Source organism: Oryx dammah, unplaced genomic scaffold (assembly GCF_014754425.2).
Source record: "Oryx dammah isolate SB20612 unplaced genomic scaffold, SCBI_Odam_1.1 HiC_scaffold_11056, whole genome shotgun sequence".
Taxonomy (NCBI): domain Eukaryota; kingdom Metazoa; phylum Chordata; class Mammalia; order Artiodactyla; family Bovidae; genus Oryx; species Oryx dammah.
Genome location: NW_024080450.1, coordinates 191,023 through 208,688, shown reverse-complemented (window position 1 = coordinate 208,688; position 17,666 = coordinate 191,023). Strand labels below are relative to the sequence as shown.

General features: G+C 44.8%; 1 protein-coding gene across 4 annotated transcripts; it reads left to right on the top strand.

The window, feature by feature from the left end:
- The first annotated feature begins 312 nt into the window (after positions 1-312).
- LOC120860299 (probable gluconokinase) lies at positions 313-17,440 on the top strand. Of its 4 annotated transcripts, none has more exons than XM_040236075.1 (5): positions 318-425; positions 3,022-3,052; positions 3,434-3,520; positions 14,102-14,145; positions 16,981-17,440. In XM_040236075.1, the coding sequence occupies exons 1-5, from the start codon at positions 376-378 to the stop codon at positions 17,324-17,326; spliced, it is 558 nt and encodes a 185-aa protein (XP_040092009.1). In that variant the 5' UTR covers positions 318-375; the 3' UTR covers positions 17,327-17,440. The 4 variants fall into 4 exon arrangements, with proteins under 4 accessions (XP_040092012.1, XP_040092009.1, XP_040092010.1 ...); XM_040236077.1 differs by having other exon boundaries at positions 364-425; positions 3,438-3,520; XM_040236078.1 differs by lacking the exon at positions 3,022-3,052 and having other exon boundaries at positions 313-425.
- Positions 17,441-17,666: the final 226 nt, after the last annotated feature.

The following is a 17,666-nucleotide window of genomic DNA, read 5'->3' as shown; positions in this document are numbered from 1 at the left end:
CGCTCCCCTGCCTGCGGCGGGCTCCGCTTACCGCATAGAGGAGAAGGGCGCAGGGGGCGCGGCGGGGAAGGGACGGAGTAGGGAGAAGGGGAAGCGGTGGGGCGCCGTGTGCGCGGGTCTCCGCGGCGCTGCGGCGGGCGGAGCGCCTGGGGGCGGGGTCCGGGCCAGGGGCGTGTCTCGACAGGGAAGGGGCGCGGGGTGGGGCAGGTCTCGACGCCGGTGGGGACCAGGCGCAGTGGGGCAGGGTCCCGACGGGGGCCCCTCGGTGTCCCGTCCGCGGGCGGGGCGGGGTCGCGGGCGGCTCCGCCCTCCGCGGCTGTGAAGGCGGGGCGGACGGGCTCCGGAAGGCGGAGGGAAGGAGCCGGATTTGGGGCGATGGCGGCGCCCAACGCGCTGCTGGTGATGGGCGTGAGCGGCTCGGGGAAGTAGGTGCTGGGGGCCAGGTTCGGGAGGCGCAATGGGGAGGCGGCGCGCGGCGGAGGCCAGACCTGCCGCCGTTTTGGGCCTGTGGCGACTGGAGTTCCCTGGGGAGCCCCCTACCTTTCCCTTTGCCGACGAGGAAACAGGCCCAGAGCGCCTTGCTCCCTCTCCCCACTTGCCAGGCTGCTCGCTCCGGGAGCGCCTGGCCCGGGGCCGCATCCCAGACTCGGGCTCTGCATCTCTGAATTTAGGCAGAGGCGCCCGCTGGGGTAACGGGTTCTGCTTGGCCCCTGCAGCTGCCCGGGCAGGTTGATTGACGGCCTCAAGTCAGAACAGCGTGCAGGAGAACAAGGGGCCACAGAGAACGCGCAACCTCCTCGCAAGCGCCTAGAGACATAGCACTAGCTCCCTCCTTCCTGGCCTTGGACTTTTCTGATTAGAGTTTGGAAAGTGGATTTAACTATCTAACCTACTGTGTCCCCCACTTCAACTAGAAGTATGGAGTATTAAATTTGAAGAGTGCTCCAGGTTTGTGAGGAAGGAAGAGCATTCCACACCGCAGAGCCCCTGGCCAGCCCAGTCTGGCCAACTTGGGGGTGCCGAGGAAGCCTTTGGCTTCCTGCTTAGTCCAAAGTCCAGCAGTGCCCTTTATCAGAAAAGACAGGCAGCCTTAAACCAGAGGCAGCAAAAGACAATTGAAGTTTCACAACCTCCAAAGGCTTTTCACCCTTCTAGAATGTTCTGAATCTGGAACTGCCCATGCGGTCCAGTGTATTTCCAAGACTCCTTGCTCCAGGTAGGTAGGTAGGTAGGTTTAGCTTTACAAAAATTACTGTGGCATTTGGGTGCTCTGACGAGTCTCCTGTGAGGCGAGCACTATGCTTTATTTCTACTGAGAGTCCTTGGTCCATCTTCAAACATGGACCAGGGACCTTCACCATGTCCCCTGGTTAAGAAGTTTGGTTAGAGTGGTAGAGAATGGTTTTTCAGTTTCCTTATATCTCCTTTCTGCCCATCTACACCCTAGTCTAGTTAGCTCTTGTTTTAAATTATGACTGGTGGCTGACATGTTCATTCCTGGCTAATCTAACTTGGTCGTAAGTGTGATTTCTGTTGTACACAGCACTGGTTTCTCCAGCCCTGGAGTTTGGCTGGGACAGTTTAATAATCGCCAGGAGGCTGCAACATGTCAGCCTATGCAGCCTCCACTGGAGTCAACATAATGGGAGAGGTTCTAGTTCTCTCAATCCTGTGGTCACTTTAGGGAGGAGGTCTCAGTGTGTCTTTTTAACACCTTCCGGATACTTTCTTAACAAAAGAGAGAACCCTTGGTAATTAACAATATAGAGTTTCTTCATAAAGTTTTGTTTTCATTGTGTGCATCTTTTTAGTGACCTCCTACTTAAGGCAAGTGAGGATGGCTTCCTGTATAAGGGATGGAAAGAATTTCCTTTAACACATTTGTTTAAAGAGTGAAGCAATTAAATAAAAGTAACACATAGATAATTCTAAAAGTAGCATGTACAACTTAGGTGAGAAGGCATGATGAACTAGTAGGAGGGTACAATAAAAAAATCCTGAAGGTTTTATGTCAGTGATTGGCATTTGGATAATATTTCAGAAGTTGAGAGCAAGAGGAGGCTTCATTTCTAAATCATCGCCTGCCAGCCTCCATCCCTATCCCCATTGCACTAGCCGTAAACCTCAAGATGGCTGAAACCAGTCTCAGTGGGCTGAGCATTATGTCTTGGGAGCTAGTAGGTGCTCATTAAATATTGGCTGAGTGAAATGAGAAAGTGAATGGATAAATGTAGCTCAGTTCCCTTGTTTTACCAGTGAGAAAACAGGTTCAGAGGACAAGGTGGGCATAGTCATTTAGTGGCAGAATGGAGAATGTGGCCAGATCTCAAGCTCTGGGACCGAAGCCCTCTTCACTTACCTGTAGTTGTTAGGGTCTGAACAGAAAGCATTCAACTCCCATACTTAATAATGAATGCTGGTAATTCTCCAGGTCCTTTATTTGAAGCGTGTGTCCCTTTTAAGTCCCAGTGTTCTAATGCTTTTATGAGCTCCATGAACCTTGTGTGGGTGCTTAGAGGTTAAATTCCCTGTCAGACCCCTGCCTCCAGTATCCTCAGTAGAATTTCTTACTTTATTTAGTTGTTGTCTATGTAGTGACTGGACATGACAGTCACTAAGTCATGTCTGATTCCTTGCGACCTTCACTACCTCCTAGTTGGCTCAGATTGTCCATTGAGTCCATGATGCTATCCAACCATCTCATCCTGTTCTTTTTCAAAAAATAATTATCTACAAAACAGGGACCAAAAACTTAAGGGACCAAAAAAAAACTTAGGAGTTTAATGAGATGTATTGCTTTTGTGGGAAATTTTAGTGAAAACTCGATAATTATTTAAATTCCTGGAGAAAACGAAAGCCATGCTCTAGACTTCAGGGTGAGGAGCACGTGTCTCAGTTTCAATATTGTTAAGTTGTTGGTGTTTAATACCGGTGAGGCAGCCGTGTGCTTCCCACGGCTCCTTGGATGGAAGAGGCAGATGGGGGAAGGGTAGTCACGTGGCATCTGTGTCCTCTCCACAGATCGACCGTGGGCGCCCTGCTGGCATCTGAGGTAACCTGTGCTAACACCTCCCAGTTGCAAGTCTCATCTTGTCTCGTTGCTTCTGGCCTGCGTGGTTTGTAAACTCACCGCAGACACCTCCACAAAGCTTGTGAAACCCCCTGGAGCAATTTTGTTTCTCTCCTTGGTCATGGGAAATAATGATGAATGAAAAAAACAGCTGCAGCCACTCAGTGGGCGGGATTAGTGAAGCATCCTTACAGCCCTCCCTGCTCCTGCACCTGGGTGGAGGAGGGATGGTCTGTGTGGCTGCCGGTGGGAAAGAGGGTAGCCGGGTTGTTTCTGCACCTGCTGTTAGTGTCAGGAACCCACAGTGCCCATCACATGGGCCGCATGACCTGCTATGTACCCTCTTTCACTTTGTTCTTAAAGCTAGGATGGAAATTCTACGATGCAGATGACTACCACCCAGAGGAAAATCGAATGAAGATGCAAAAAGGGATAGCGCTAAATGACGAGGTAAGGTGCACTGTCTGTCTTAATTTCCAACACAGATGTCCCAGCCGGGTGATGCAGGTGAAGATGCCTGCAGCGCTTGGTGCAGTAGAGTTCCTGAGTCACGCACTCAAGACAGTGCTCCAGAAGCCAGGCGCACAGCAGTCCATGTATGTGAGCTGTAGCCCCGAACTCCTGTCTAAACTCTAAACTGGCATCAGGACTGATGCCACCATCAGCCCCAGCTTGGCAGGATCTGCCAGAACACTTTGTTGAGGGATTCAAATCTGCAGAGTGTAATTCCTGAGAGGGCACAGGCTCCTCTGTGGCTCATACATGTGGAAGTTCACCTTTTCTTCCCAGGACCTACCAGCCTACCCTCTCCAGGCCGTGGTGCCCACCCCAAAGCTAGAGTGATCTTTGCAAACTCTGGAGGTTTCCCATTATCTCAGCATCAAGACCAGACACATAAACTCCTACACGTACATGGTCAGGCCAAGTTGGCAGTGCCCCACTCCAGTCTCTTTGGGTACACCCCACCCTCCCATATCCCACCCCCACTCTCTGCCCCCATCTCCACTGGAGCCATCCTTGCCCTTTGCAGTGGCTCTGGTGCCATGCTCCTCCCCCAGGGCCTTTGTGTCTGCTGTTCCCACTGTGAGGGATGGGCCTCCCCACTCTTCTGTTACCTGCTCATGCATCACGTCTCAGCACCTGTGCCCCTTCTTCAGGGAAGCTCACCCTGACTTCTAGATAAAACCTCCTCTAATAACTCTCAGGGCGGCATATCCCTTATCATCCATGTCCCAGTTGTAACATGGCATTTGATGGTATGAAAATTTGATTAATATTTGTTGCTGTAACTAGATTTTTGACAGGCATTGTGGCCATTTCTGTTAACCATTATATATCCCCAGAGCCTGACACACAGTGTATATCAGAAAATATTTGTGGCAAATTTGTGAATGAAAAAATAAGTGAAAGAATGAATGGCCTGACATCTCATTCCTTTATGCACTGTTGTGAGGGCCTTTTCTAGAGGGTCTTTCTCAAACCAGAGTCACAAACTGTGGATTCATAGAACTAGCTGTAACCCAGGAGAGACTGAGGGCAGGGCCTAGGGTGGGTCCACAGAGCAGCTGGCAGCAGGGGCCCCAGGCAGGTCCACATGCCAAGCGTGTCCAAAGGACCGGTATTGGGATGGAACTGGCCAAAGAGCAACACTGGTGTTTGTACTTTCATGAACTCGGCTCCCCCAGTTTGTGCTCCACTTTCTTCTCTTTGTTCAGCCTTGAAGGACTGGAGTCACTAACCCATATTAGGTCTAATTCTGGAGCACTCTGAGGGTTTCTGTTTGTTTCAGGAAGTGCTCCCCAAGTTTAAACATTAAACCATCAACATTTAAGTTTACAACATTTGACTTTAGAAGGTGGGAGGAGAGCAGCCAAAGTGAGATACAGAGTAACGACTTAAACATAACAATGATTCTGTACTAGAGATAGTAAACATAATGCAGATAACCTGGCCCCACCACCCAGCTTGTGTGACTTTTGGCAAATGGCTTGGTCTCTCTTTGCCTCATTTTCCTCCTGTGAAGTAGGAATGATGACAGGATCTATTTTATTGGGTCCTTGAGAGGATTAGATAAAATGAAAAGTGTGCACAGAGACATACCTGAAGCATTCAGTGCTTATCACTTACTGTTGTTGTTAATACTGTATCTGTATACGCATACATGTAACACATCATTTCTGTGGAGTGTGTAAACTGTGACCGTGCTAGGGTTGTTTTCTTTTTCCTCTTGCTGAGTACAAAATTAACAAAGTAAAGCAACCCCAAATGGACAGATTTTTATAATGGCATTTAAGCATTGTTCCTCTTATTCACAAGTGAGCCTTGTTAAGTGAGCAGTATTGATGGGGCTGGGGGCTGAGGAGGAGAATTGAGAAGAGGAATTTATTGTACAGAAAAAAAGGTTATCAATTACTGGAAGAAACATAATGAGTTACTAAATATATTCAGAGGAAGTTATACAAGTTTGCCTGACATTAGAGTAAAGCAGAGAGGAATGCAGTAAAACAGCAGATGGCTAACGTTTTTGATGAGAGCCCAGTGAGTCTATGAGCAAAGGTGTGGGTCACAGCTGAGCTGGCACCACGACCTCATTGCCCTGGCAACCAGCCCGCAGGCCCTCATCCCCCAGAGGATACTGTGCTGAGCATCAGGTAGACTGTTAGAGGCAGAGGTAATGGTATACCTTGGGGGAGATTCTCAGAATGGTTTGGGGAGGTCCATGAGGTCACCAAGAGTCAGACACAACTGAGTGACTAACACACACACACACACACACACGCACGCATGCACGCGCGCGAGTTGAATATACCAAGGGCACCTTAAGGCTATTTCAATTAAATGTAAACTCCAGTTCTGGGATTGCACTGCCATACTTCAAGTGTTCAAAAGCCACATGTGGCTGGTGGCTGCCAATCCAGATGGCGCAGGTAGGGAACATTTCCATCAGGGCAGGAAGCTCTGTTGGACAGCGCTGGTGGAGAAAGATACGCCACCCAGGCAGGGATGCATGGTTAACATGATGAGATGATGATTTCCAAGCTGTCCGTCAGTGAGTCTCCCTGATGTGCCGGGTCCATGCTCTGGCAGCCCATGGGGTGACACTTGAGCAGACTTCAACCTCAGAGTCTATTTACAAGAGAGGTTTTGGACAGTTCTGTTCCTAATTACAAATATAATACTTATCCTGTATAAAACATTTGACCAATGCCTACAAATTCTTTCACAGAATATATCTCCCTTGGTTTCATCTTCCAAAAGTACCTACTAATTGAATTTGATATGTATACCCATCTTTTGGGGGTATATACTTTGTTTATATGCATTTTTCCCCCCTCTGGGCTTAGGTTCACTTTTACACTGGATAAAGCCCGTTGCTCACCTCCACTGCTCCCCTCCCACTTTCCTTGCCCTCTCCCCACCTCCCCCAGCAATGCTCTTCCATCTGTTCCTCTGAGCGCCTGCCCTTTAATTGTCATCCCCTTCCAGAAGACACTTTCTCTTGCTAGATAGGCCAAGGAAGCGTTCTCTGTCCTCATGATGCTCTGATTTAGCCCTCAGTGCTTAAGCCCTGGGCTGGGAGCTCAGGGTACACTGCACCCCTACCCCTGCATGTAGGGCCTGTCAGGAATGAAGGGGCCTAGAATAGCAATCCAGTAAACTTGGATGCTGACTTGGATTATGTTGTTTCCTCCTCTCTTCTAAGACTTTCTGTGTTCGACTTCACTAATTATCATATTGTCTATAGTATTTACACACGGAATTCAGTGAATTTGGCCTAGTATCTCCTGTTTGGCCTCAGTTTCTGCCTCTGTGAAGAGAAAATCTTAGTCATCCCTTTCTTCACAAACATTATGAATACAAAATTTGGATCCCATGTGTCAAGTTCTCCCTAAGACCTGAGAGGAAAGGCCAGACTCCGTAGCAGCTCACTCAGAGTCTTGACTATCCTTCCTGAGAGTTTCTCCTCACCCTCCTCACATAGCAACTCCCACATCTGGTCGGCAGTGCTAAGCTCCTGCCTCATCCGTTTACTGTAGAGTCTTCCATCTCTAATATTTAATACTCCCAGTCTTACCCTGCCCTCTGCTAGGCAGGCCCTGTTTCCATTAAAATCCTCTTTATCCTTGAAGATTTAGTCTTCCTAGGGCCTGATTAAAATTGATCTCTCCCTCTGCTCTCCAGTCAGAGCCCTTCTTAGTATATCCCTTGGAGCCCTCATCTCTGCCTTACGTGTAGTTTAACTGATAGATACCCATCATCAGGCTGTGACTCCCTTGAGGACAGGAACCACACCATTCATATTATATTCCCAATGCTCTATATGGCGCTTTGCACATATTAAATATTCATTATTTGTGGAATTAGAATCTACTGCATACCAAATTCACTTATTAAAGGTCTTTTCCAGATTCAAAGTTGGAAACCGATGCCATTTATTGCAGCTATAAAATCAGCTCCCCAAAATAATGTTTAAAATGAAGTCTACTCCTTTTCCTGTTTAAATCCCAAAGCAGATCAGTGAATTACATGATTCCCCCATTTTGCAGATGAACAAAGGGAGGCACAGAGAAGTAACTTGAGCAAAGGCACAGAGTCAAGGGGATCTAACCTCTAAGACCCTACTTTTTCTACTGTGTTAAAGGCCCTGATACTCCACACACACCCAATCTATGAGAAATGAATCAGGGTTGGTTAAATGGAGATGGAAAGGGTGAAAGCGAGGTTGATAGAGCAGGAGAGAGGCATAGCCCTCAGCGAGCACTTCCCTTGGAGGGATCTAGGCCTGGATGGGTACCTGAGGCAGGTGACGCCTGGCTTCACACAGACCAGGGATGAGAATGCTGGAGTCCCCCTGGGAATTCACGTAGCACCTGGACCGACTCTGGAAGAACTCTCTCCTTGTGGCTTCCTGTGACCCTCTAGGGAAGGATCCCAACTGTGTAATAACTGTGACTCAATACTTGGAAACTTCTGTAAAATAAAGTTGAAAGTACTTCATTGCTATCTCCAGCCTTCTCCCATTGATTTTATGGCTGGTGGACCCAGACCTTACTGGTGCTGTGAATAAACTGGTCCAACATGCATTCTGATTGGGCAGATGTCTGAAAGCATTTATTTCTGTTTTATATTTCTACTTATTAATATTAGTTTTCATGGTTGAGCTTCTGAGGAATTTTATTGTGACTAAGTGAAGCAACATGCGTAATTCTCAGCTAAGGCACATATTTAGACACTGGTAAAATAATAAAAAAGCAGGGATTCGAAGTAAAGTTCTGTTTGTACAAAGGGTAGGAAGTTTATTACCCAAATACGTTTTCTGTTTTTTTTTTTTTTAATTCACTTGTTTCATCCTTATTGTGAAATATTTCAGGCATGCAGAAAATATAATGACTAATAAAGTCAATATCCAGCTTAATGCAATAACATAAGCCATAAAATAATACAGAGATTGATCTCTGTACAAAGAGATTTGGTGCTGATGGGCTGGAGGAATTGTGCAATCTAGTTAAAATAACAAAACACAAGGTTGCTCCTCTGCTAGTGGGAAGAAAGGTAAGATAGCTAAAGTACTAGGAATTAAACAAAGTATCCCCCTTTCTTGGTGCATCCAAAGCCACCAGGAACATTTTACTCATGCAGAAGTACAGCTCATTTTTTGTGTTTTCATCTGTGAATCAGTCCTAGTGCATCATTATAATTGCTTCTTGAACTCTTAAGTAGGTATGTGAATACTGAATATGTGAATTAGCATTTGACTGTCTGAACCTTCCAACTTGGAGAAGGGCATGGCAACCCACTCCAGTATTCCTGCCTGGAGAATTCCATGGACAGAGGAGCCTGGCAAGCTATACAGTCCATGGGCTCACAAACAGTCAGACATGACTGAGCAACCTTCCTACTACCTCTTCCAAACCAAGCATTCTTGCTGAATGGAGATCAGCACTAGTCTCAGGATTTTGTTTCACCTAGGGACATTCAGAAAACGAAGATCATGGCATCTGGTCCCATCACTTCATGGGAAATAGATGGGGAAACAGTGGAAACAGTGTCAGACTTTATTTTTTTGGGCTCCAAAATCACTGCAGATGGTGATTGCAGCCATGAAATTAAAAGACGCTTACTCCTGGGAAGAAAAGTTATGACCAACCTAGATAGTATATTCAAAAGGAGAGACATTACTTTGCCGACTAAGGTCCGTCTAGTCAAGGCTATGGTTTTTCCTGTGGTCATGTATGGATGTGAGAGTTGGACTGTGAAGAAGGCTGAGCGCCGAAGAATTGATGCATCTGAACTGTGGTGTTGGAGAAGACTCTTGAGAGTCCCTTGGACTGCAAGGAGATCCAACCAGTCCATTCTGAAGGAGATCAACCCTGGGATTTCTTTGGAAAGAATGATGCTAAAGCTGAAGCTCCAGTACTTTGGCCACCTCATGCGAAGAGTTGACTCATTGGGAAAGACTCATGCTGGGAGGGATTGGGGGCAGGAGGAGAAGGGGAAGACCAAGGATGAGATGGCTGGATGGCATCACGGACTCTATGGACGTGAGTCTGAGTGAACTCTGGGAGATAGGAACAGGGAGGCCTGGCGTGCTGAGATTCATGGGGTCGCAAAGAGTCGGACATGACTGAGCGACTGAACTGAACTGAAGAGACATGCACAGTGACAGGGATGCATTGTGGAAAAGACTGCCTGACTACCCAGATGGGACCAGGGTAGTCAGGCTCTGTCTTGCTGGCTCAACCCCTGATACTGTCAACACAGTGAACACAGGTTCATGTCTCATATGAGAACCCCACTAGTCAGGTTCACAAGATTTCTACATAAAACCAGAATGCCAACTGATTAATTTACAAGGAGAAATCTAACTGCCACGTGGCCCATAACACATCAATCTGATTTCAGAAGCCAAAATGCAGTCAGATATCTCAGTGAACATGCAATCAAAAGAGTAGGAGAGTTAAAGCTTAAGTTTCTAATGGTGTGAGACCACCCACCCCATTAGACAAAGACGTTTGCTAGTGAGAACATGATATTTGAAGTCATAAGGCCAGAACTCCATGTCCTCTGGACACTACTTTGCTGTCTAATCCTATAGTGTTCCTGCCCTGGTGTTTCACTCCCAAGCCTCACGTGCTTCCTTTATGTGTGTAAAAATACATAGTTGGATCATAGTGATGCACTGCTAGCCTGAGGGTCATTTTTTACTTCTTCAGATGAGTTTAGACATCTCTATCCCTTTCTATTAAGTGTTGATCTTTAAAGACTTAAAGAACAAGCTTCTTTCCTTCTGTTCCAAGTGCTTAGGAAGACACTTCACTGTGGCCCCCATATGCTGTAAGATTCCTTAACTTTATAGAAGTTGACATCATTTCTTAAACTCGAAGCTGGACACCTCTATTTACATGTAAAACACACACTGAAGTTAGTCCCATTAATAATTAGTACAGCACTTTGCCAAGGAAGTTGCCTGTGCAGCCCTTCCTGCGGGTTTGGAAAGCACTGTATCTTTGTAGGTCTGGGTCCTAGGTAGGAAACTGGTCATGTTGCTGACATGTGAGTCTTCAAGGCCCAGTCACCCTGCTCTGTTGCAGCCTTCTGTTGGAGAAGCTGTTTTGGAAGATATAGCCAAGAGGTTAAAAAAAATTTTTTTTAAGGTCTTTGTATAAATGATGGTGTTTTCTTTTTTATCCCTATTAGTTCATGAATGTAGTAGAAAAGCTTAGCTGTTCACAATGAGAATACAGAAGAGAAAGGAATTTAGAAATTTGGGTGCAAAAGGAATCTTAGAAGTTAAACTCAGGGTGATCATGTGTAGAGTATTGAAAGAAAGGACCCAGAATAGTGTCTGGGTCTCCCTAAGCACACAACAGATACTTGCAAATGGACGAAGGAAAGGGAGATCCAAATCTGAGCTTGAGTTGGCAGCTTTCCCATGGGCAATTTTCCATCATACTGCACGGCTCAGTAAGTCCAGCTAGTTTTCCCCACTACCTATAATCCTTGACACTCTTCTTCCCTGACCCCCATCATAAGTCTAGAAAAATACTGTGTTATGGTGGCAATTTCAAGTTCCATAAGTATAGCTGCTACAACTTTTTTTCTCCTCACAGACTTCTCTAGAATATTTAGTTTTTGAGTACGATGTCAGAAAATCTTGGCAAGAATAAGTCTTAAAACATATACACTTTTCCAGGAGCATGTAAGTCTCCCCATAGAGCCCAAAGTTCTTTATGGTCTGCAAGTTTAGAACTGGTAAGCCTCATCATCTTGTTACTTTGTTTAGAAATAACCACACTGGGTCCACTGAGTACTCAGACAAGTGCTAACATAAACAAGGCTTTCATTAAATACATTTGAGCTATCATGTGTACATTGTAGTAGCTGTTACAACTTAAGTAATAGTATCTGTGAATTATGTAGTTATTGTTATTTAAGATACTATTCATGTAAGTTAGGTAATAGTTGTCATTTGATCTCTGTCTTCTGCAGATTTTATAGCTGTCACATTTGAACTTTTAAGTGGTCTCTGATTGAGTAATGTGTACACAGAGGTAAAGTCTTTAAAGAATTACGTGACTAATAAAACTTCCAGGACTCTTAACCCAATATTAGCACACAGTGCTTTTAAAAAATATTATTTACTATGAAAAGATACATATAATGAAAAAATTTTAACTGTGTATGTGTGTGTAGCATGTGTGCATGTAGTGTGTGTGTGTACAAAATCCTTCTCTGCTTCCGGACAAGGGTGGATCCTAGTAACTAGAAGGTCTTTAGTTTGCTGAGCACAGAGTGATGGCCTTGGTGGAATGAAACTTTCACTTACTGGGGAGCTAGTTTACTCTGAATAAGAAATAGGGAAAGCTTAAGCCCAGAGGAAATATTCAGGAGCTGAAAGACCTCACCCAGAGCTGGAGAACTTGAAAGGCTCCTGGTGGAAAAGATTAGGGGAGTGGGATGGGGGATTTAACCAAGGTCAAAAGCAAAATGAGAAATTCTCAGGTGCCAGAATCAAAGTAGCAAGATTTAATTAAACCTAAATTAACCTCTTCCCCCAGGTTTTGAGAATGCATATAAGTCAGGAGGGTGGGAAGTACGATTTTTGATGTTCCTGTAGAGATGGGAGATGATACCTGTATGAGGCATGGAGCTGGACCTGAACCTAAGTGTGAGGACTTGTATAATGTATAAAGGGAAGACTTTCTTCAGGTGAGGATTACAATGCTTAGGGTCATAGTCTGCTCAGCCCTTCCCCCATCACCAAGTGAAAACATGACCTTGTTGATTCTAAAGTATTCAGTCACCAAAACTGAATTAAAAATAGAAAAATCTGAATATAATACAATGTTCATTAAATAAATTCAATCTATAATCAGAGATCTTTCATCAAAATAAATAAAAGATAGGCCCAGATAGTTTTTCAGATGAGTTTCACTCAGCTCAGATTGCTATAACAAAATAACATAGACTGGGTGACTTAAACAATAGACATGTATTTATCACTGTTCTGGAGGGTGAAAGCCCAAGATCAAGATGTCAGCATGGTCAGTTTCTTGTTTGTTCTGAGCTTGCAGGTTCTCTGTATCCCCACTGGGTGGTTGAAGGGGAGGGCAGCAGAAGGAGAGAGAGAATATACAAGCTCACTGGTCTCTTCTTATAAGGGCACTAAGCCCATCATGAGGATCTCATCCTCATGACCTCATCTAAACCTGATTACCTCCAAATATTCTTACATGGGGGATATGAATTTTGGGGAAATAAAAACATTCAGTCCATAAAAATAATATATTGTATACAAGCTGTTTCAAAGAAGAGAAAAAAGAAGGAAAGCTGCCCTACTTATTTTTAGGAGGCAGGGATAACCTTGATACCAAAATTTAATATGGACTACACAAGAAAACAAATGCAAGTCAATCTCAATTATACAGATACAGAAATCTAAATAAAATGGTAGTAATCAAATGTTAAGAGCAAGGACTTTTAAAGATGCATCATGGGGACTTGCCTGGTGGTCCAGTGGATAAGACTTGATGCTCCCAATGCAGGGGTGGGTTCAGTTCTTGTTTGGAGAACCAAGATGCCACATACCACAACCAAGCCTGCACACCACAACTTGAGAGCCTGCATGCCACAATGAAGACCCAAAATAGCCAGAAAAAAAAAAAGCCTTAAATAATAAAGACATCATCTTTCTTGAATATGCATCAAAATGATAAAGGATGGGCGTTGGGACATATAGAAACCAGACTGTGAGCTGAAAATCATTAAAGCTGGGTCATGAGTACAGAGAGGTTTGTTTTGTACCATTTTGTCTCTTTTCACATATGTTTTAAATTCGCATAATAAAAAGTTTTTTTTTTAATACGTTATGGCCAATCAGTATTTACCCCAGGGGAACTTCTTTGTGTAACACTCTAGGGTGTCCTATGTAAACTTCTGCCTTCTCTGGAAAAATACAAAATTCTCACAATACTTTTATCCGAAAGAAGCTTTGTTTTTAGAGGGTTTGAAGAATAGGACCTGGGGCAGCTGGCTTAAGAGTTTCTAGGAATAACTCTCTACATCTGAGATCAGAAGCACCCGAAGAACCATGCAAATACAGCAAAAGATCTGTGAGTGTATCGGAAAATGGCAGCCCACTTCGGTATCCTTGCCTGGAGAGTCCCCACGGACAGAGGAGCCGGCAGTCTCAGGGTCAAACACGGCCGAAGCGACTTAGCGCGCACACACACACACAAACATATCAGAACCAAAGAACGTGTATTTGTAATGGGAAGATTGACATGGGGGAGTTACATACTGGCATTTTAGGGTAATTTTTATCATTGCGGAAAGAACCTCTGACACCTGGACCAGGAACATGGTTCTGTGCTGAATTGCCCAGTGACTTAATTCCTCAGCCTGTGCATGGCCTCCTCCTCAAAACCACTGAGATTTCTCTGGACCTTAACATTGATGAACACGATGAACATGTTTCTGTACAAATGAACAATATCTGGAAAAGCCACTTTGTGTTTGTTTTAATTTCAGGACAGAATTCCATGGCTCTGCAAATTGCATGACATTTTACGAAGGTAAGAGAACATCAGACCCCATAAGCCAGTGAGTAAAGGAAACCACTCTTGAAATCATAACTGACTAGTGATACAGGATCCCAGAAATGAAATGCACCTCCATCTGGTGACTAACAATGACTTTTTTTTTTTTAATGAGAGTATTTAACTTTATTTTTTATTTATTTATTTTTTAAAATTTATTTATTTATTTTTAATTTTTACTTTACAATTCTGTATTGGTTTTGGCATAGATTGACATGAATCCACCACAGGTGTACATGCGTTCCCAAACAAAACAATGACTTTTAATCAGCCACAGAGTGTCGGGTTCTAGAGTCAGCCTTCTAGACAACTTAATAATTACTAGCTGGGAATTTTACTCAGCAACTTGGCTTCCATAAACCTGTTTATTATTCTGAAAAATAGGGATCTAGTTCCTACTCACAACAGTCCTTACAGATTGTCGTGAGGAATTAGTGAATAAAGCGTGGGTAGCACTTAGAATGGTACCTAATATATATAGTGAGTCCTAAATAAAATAATGTTGTTATAGCCATATCTTAGCCACTGCTTGTATTGCCTCCTACTTCAAGCTCTGACAACCAGGAAGATCTGGGGTCATTTGCGAATCAACAGATAACTCACTACCAGGACTGAAATCTCGAACTGTCCAGCTCTGTAGCATGCCTCTGAGCAAACGACCCTCTTCTCCCATCTGTGGGTCTGGCCCTTGGGAATCCTGGTTGGGACATGGAAGACAAAGGAGTGGCAGTGAGTGAGTTCCAAACCTTGCTTTCTAAGATGAAGTCATGTTTTACAAATCTAAAACCATTTGAGCCATGACTTTATACTTATTAAAAATTCAGTTTACATTTTTTTAAAACATTGCACATGGCTGGCAGTCCTGTCTTTGTATGAGTTTAGGGTTTTAAGGCTTTTGGGTTTTAGGATTTGAGAACTCCTACCCAACTGGGTCTCTAACATAAATAGACTCATCAGATCAAAGATTCTGACCTGTGATGGAAGCCAAAGTGAAGAGTCTCAGGAGAGCGGAGATCAGACCTCCAGGCTCAGAACTAACAAGCTCTCACTCATGCCCTTAAGAAGAGCTGGGAGGCTCAAGTATGTTGGTTTGTTGCTGATGACACACTCCATCCAGTCTACGATGGGTCTCCAGTCTACGATGGCCATAGATGAAGGCAGGCCCCTTCAGAATTCTTAGTTCTTAGTTCTGAACTGAAATCTCTACTAAGTACCCAAGCCAGCATTGACCCTTGACCACTTTATTTAGTTCCTTCCTGGCTCCAAGAAGACAACCTCTCCGGCCCAGGGCTGGTATACATCAGCTTAGTGGTAGGGGGGCTCATCCTCATGTATGGTCTTCGACCACACTGGTTTTCCCTTCAGTACAGTTCAGTCATTCAGTCGGGTCCGACCCCTTGGGACCCCATGAACTACAGGACGCCAGGCTTCCCTGTCCATCACCAACTCCCAGAGCCTACTCAAAATCCCGTCCATCACATTGGTGATGCCATCCAACCATCTCATCCTCTGTTGTCCCCTTCTTCTCCCACTGACAATCTTTCCCAGCATCAGGGTCTTTTCCAATGAGTCAGTTCTTCACATCCGATGGCCAAAGTATTGGAGTTTGAGTGTTAGCATCAGTCCTTTCAATGAATATTCACAACTGATTTCCTTTAGGATGGACTGGTTGGATCTCCTTGCAGTCCAGGTGACTCTCAAGAGTCTTCTCCAACACCACAGTTCAAAAGCATCAGTTCTTCCACGCTCAGCTTTCTTAATAGTCCAACTCTCACATCCATACACGGCTACTGGAAAAACCATAGCTTTGACTAGACGGACCTTTGTTGGTAAAGTAATGTCTCTGCTTTATAATATGCTGTCTAGGTTTTCCCTTATTCGTGCCTTGTCAATCTACCTCTATTTCTGGCTCAGGTTTTTCTCTTAGTTTTCAGCATCTGAAAACTACTCACTTTCTGCTTACCTTGAAAACAGAGGGGCTGGTGCTCTCTTTTCCTGCTTTCTCCAGCTCTGCATGGGTGACCCCCAGATTCGTCCAGCATACTGCAGAGTAGGAATGGAGAAAATCCGAGGAGAGCCTGAGCCATGCTGTATGGGGGACACAGGTGCCTGCCAGCAGCCACCCATGTCCACAAGTGCTGGCTCAGTCACATCCTATAGCCCAGGGGCAGAGCTGATACTCACTCAGCACTTCCTGTGTGCTGGGCACCATGATAAACTTCCACACCACAGTTCTGTGGGCAGGTACTCTTGAGTAGCCACATTTAACAGATGATGAACTGATGCTCCTAAAGGAAATCAGTCCTGAATATGCACTGGAAGGACTGATGCTGAAGCTGAAACTCCAATACTTTGGCCACCTGATGCGAAGAATTGACTCACTGGAAAAGACCCTGATGCTGGGAAAGACTGAAGGCAGGAGAAGGGGACGACAGAGGATGAGATGGCTGGATGGCATCACTGACTCAATGGACGTGAGTTTGGGTAAACACCAGGAGTTGGTGATAGACAGGAAGGCCTGGCGTGCTGCAGTCCATGGGGTCACAAAGAGTTGGACACGACTGAGTGACTGAACTGAACTGATGCTCAGAGAAGTAAACACATCACCCAAGAGGGCTCACTAGTGGAAGATCTTTACCTCAAAGCCAAGACTGCCTGATACTTGGCCACCATTTGTACCACCTTCCACTGTCAGAGAAGTGGGACTGAAGCCCTCAGCCTAGGTTTGACACCAGTTATTTTAAATGTCTTCACTCTTTGGGATCTCCCCTTCCCCATCTCCCCAGGTTTTGTTTCTTGTTTTTTAAACAGAGCTGTAGCCTCTGGGCAGCATGTAGTTCTAGCCTGTTCAGCTCTGAAGAAAGTGTACAGAGACATCTTAATACAAGGAAAAGATGATGCACCTCTGAAGTGTGATGACTTGGGGAAGGAAGAAAAGCCAGTTGAGGTGAAGCTCCTTGTGGTCCATCTGACTGGGTCATTTGACATCATCTCTGGACGCTTACTCAGAAGAAAAGACCATTTTATGCCCCCTGAGTTACTGCAGTCCCAATTTGATACTCTGGAGACCCCATCAGCTCCAGAAAACTTTATCCAAATCAATGTGGACAAAAATCTTTCAGAGATAATTGCTACAATTATGGAAACCCTAAAATGAAATGAGAATCATTTATATCAGTGGTCCAGACCCATCAGGCATTAACTCTGTCTCCCACCCCAAACCATGTTCTCTCCAGATTCTTCTTAAGGTGAATAAACCACAGTGTGTTGAGATATTGTTCAGGTGGATCTTGGGCAATCTGGGAGACTTTTATCATCATGCTGTGGCACATTCAGAGAAATGGAGTGGAAACTTTGAAAGTGAAGCTTCACTTAAGTTTAAATTCACGTGACCCAATCAAATGATCAGAGAGGAACTCCTGTAATCAAAGCTGTAAACCCTGACCTTATTTAGAACATTCTTGATTATGCTTGTACTTGGACAAATAAATGAAACT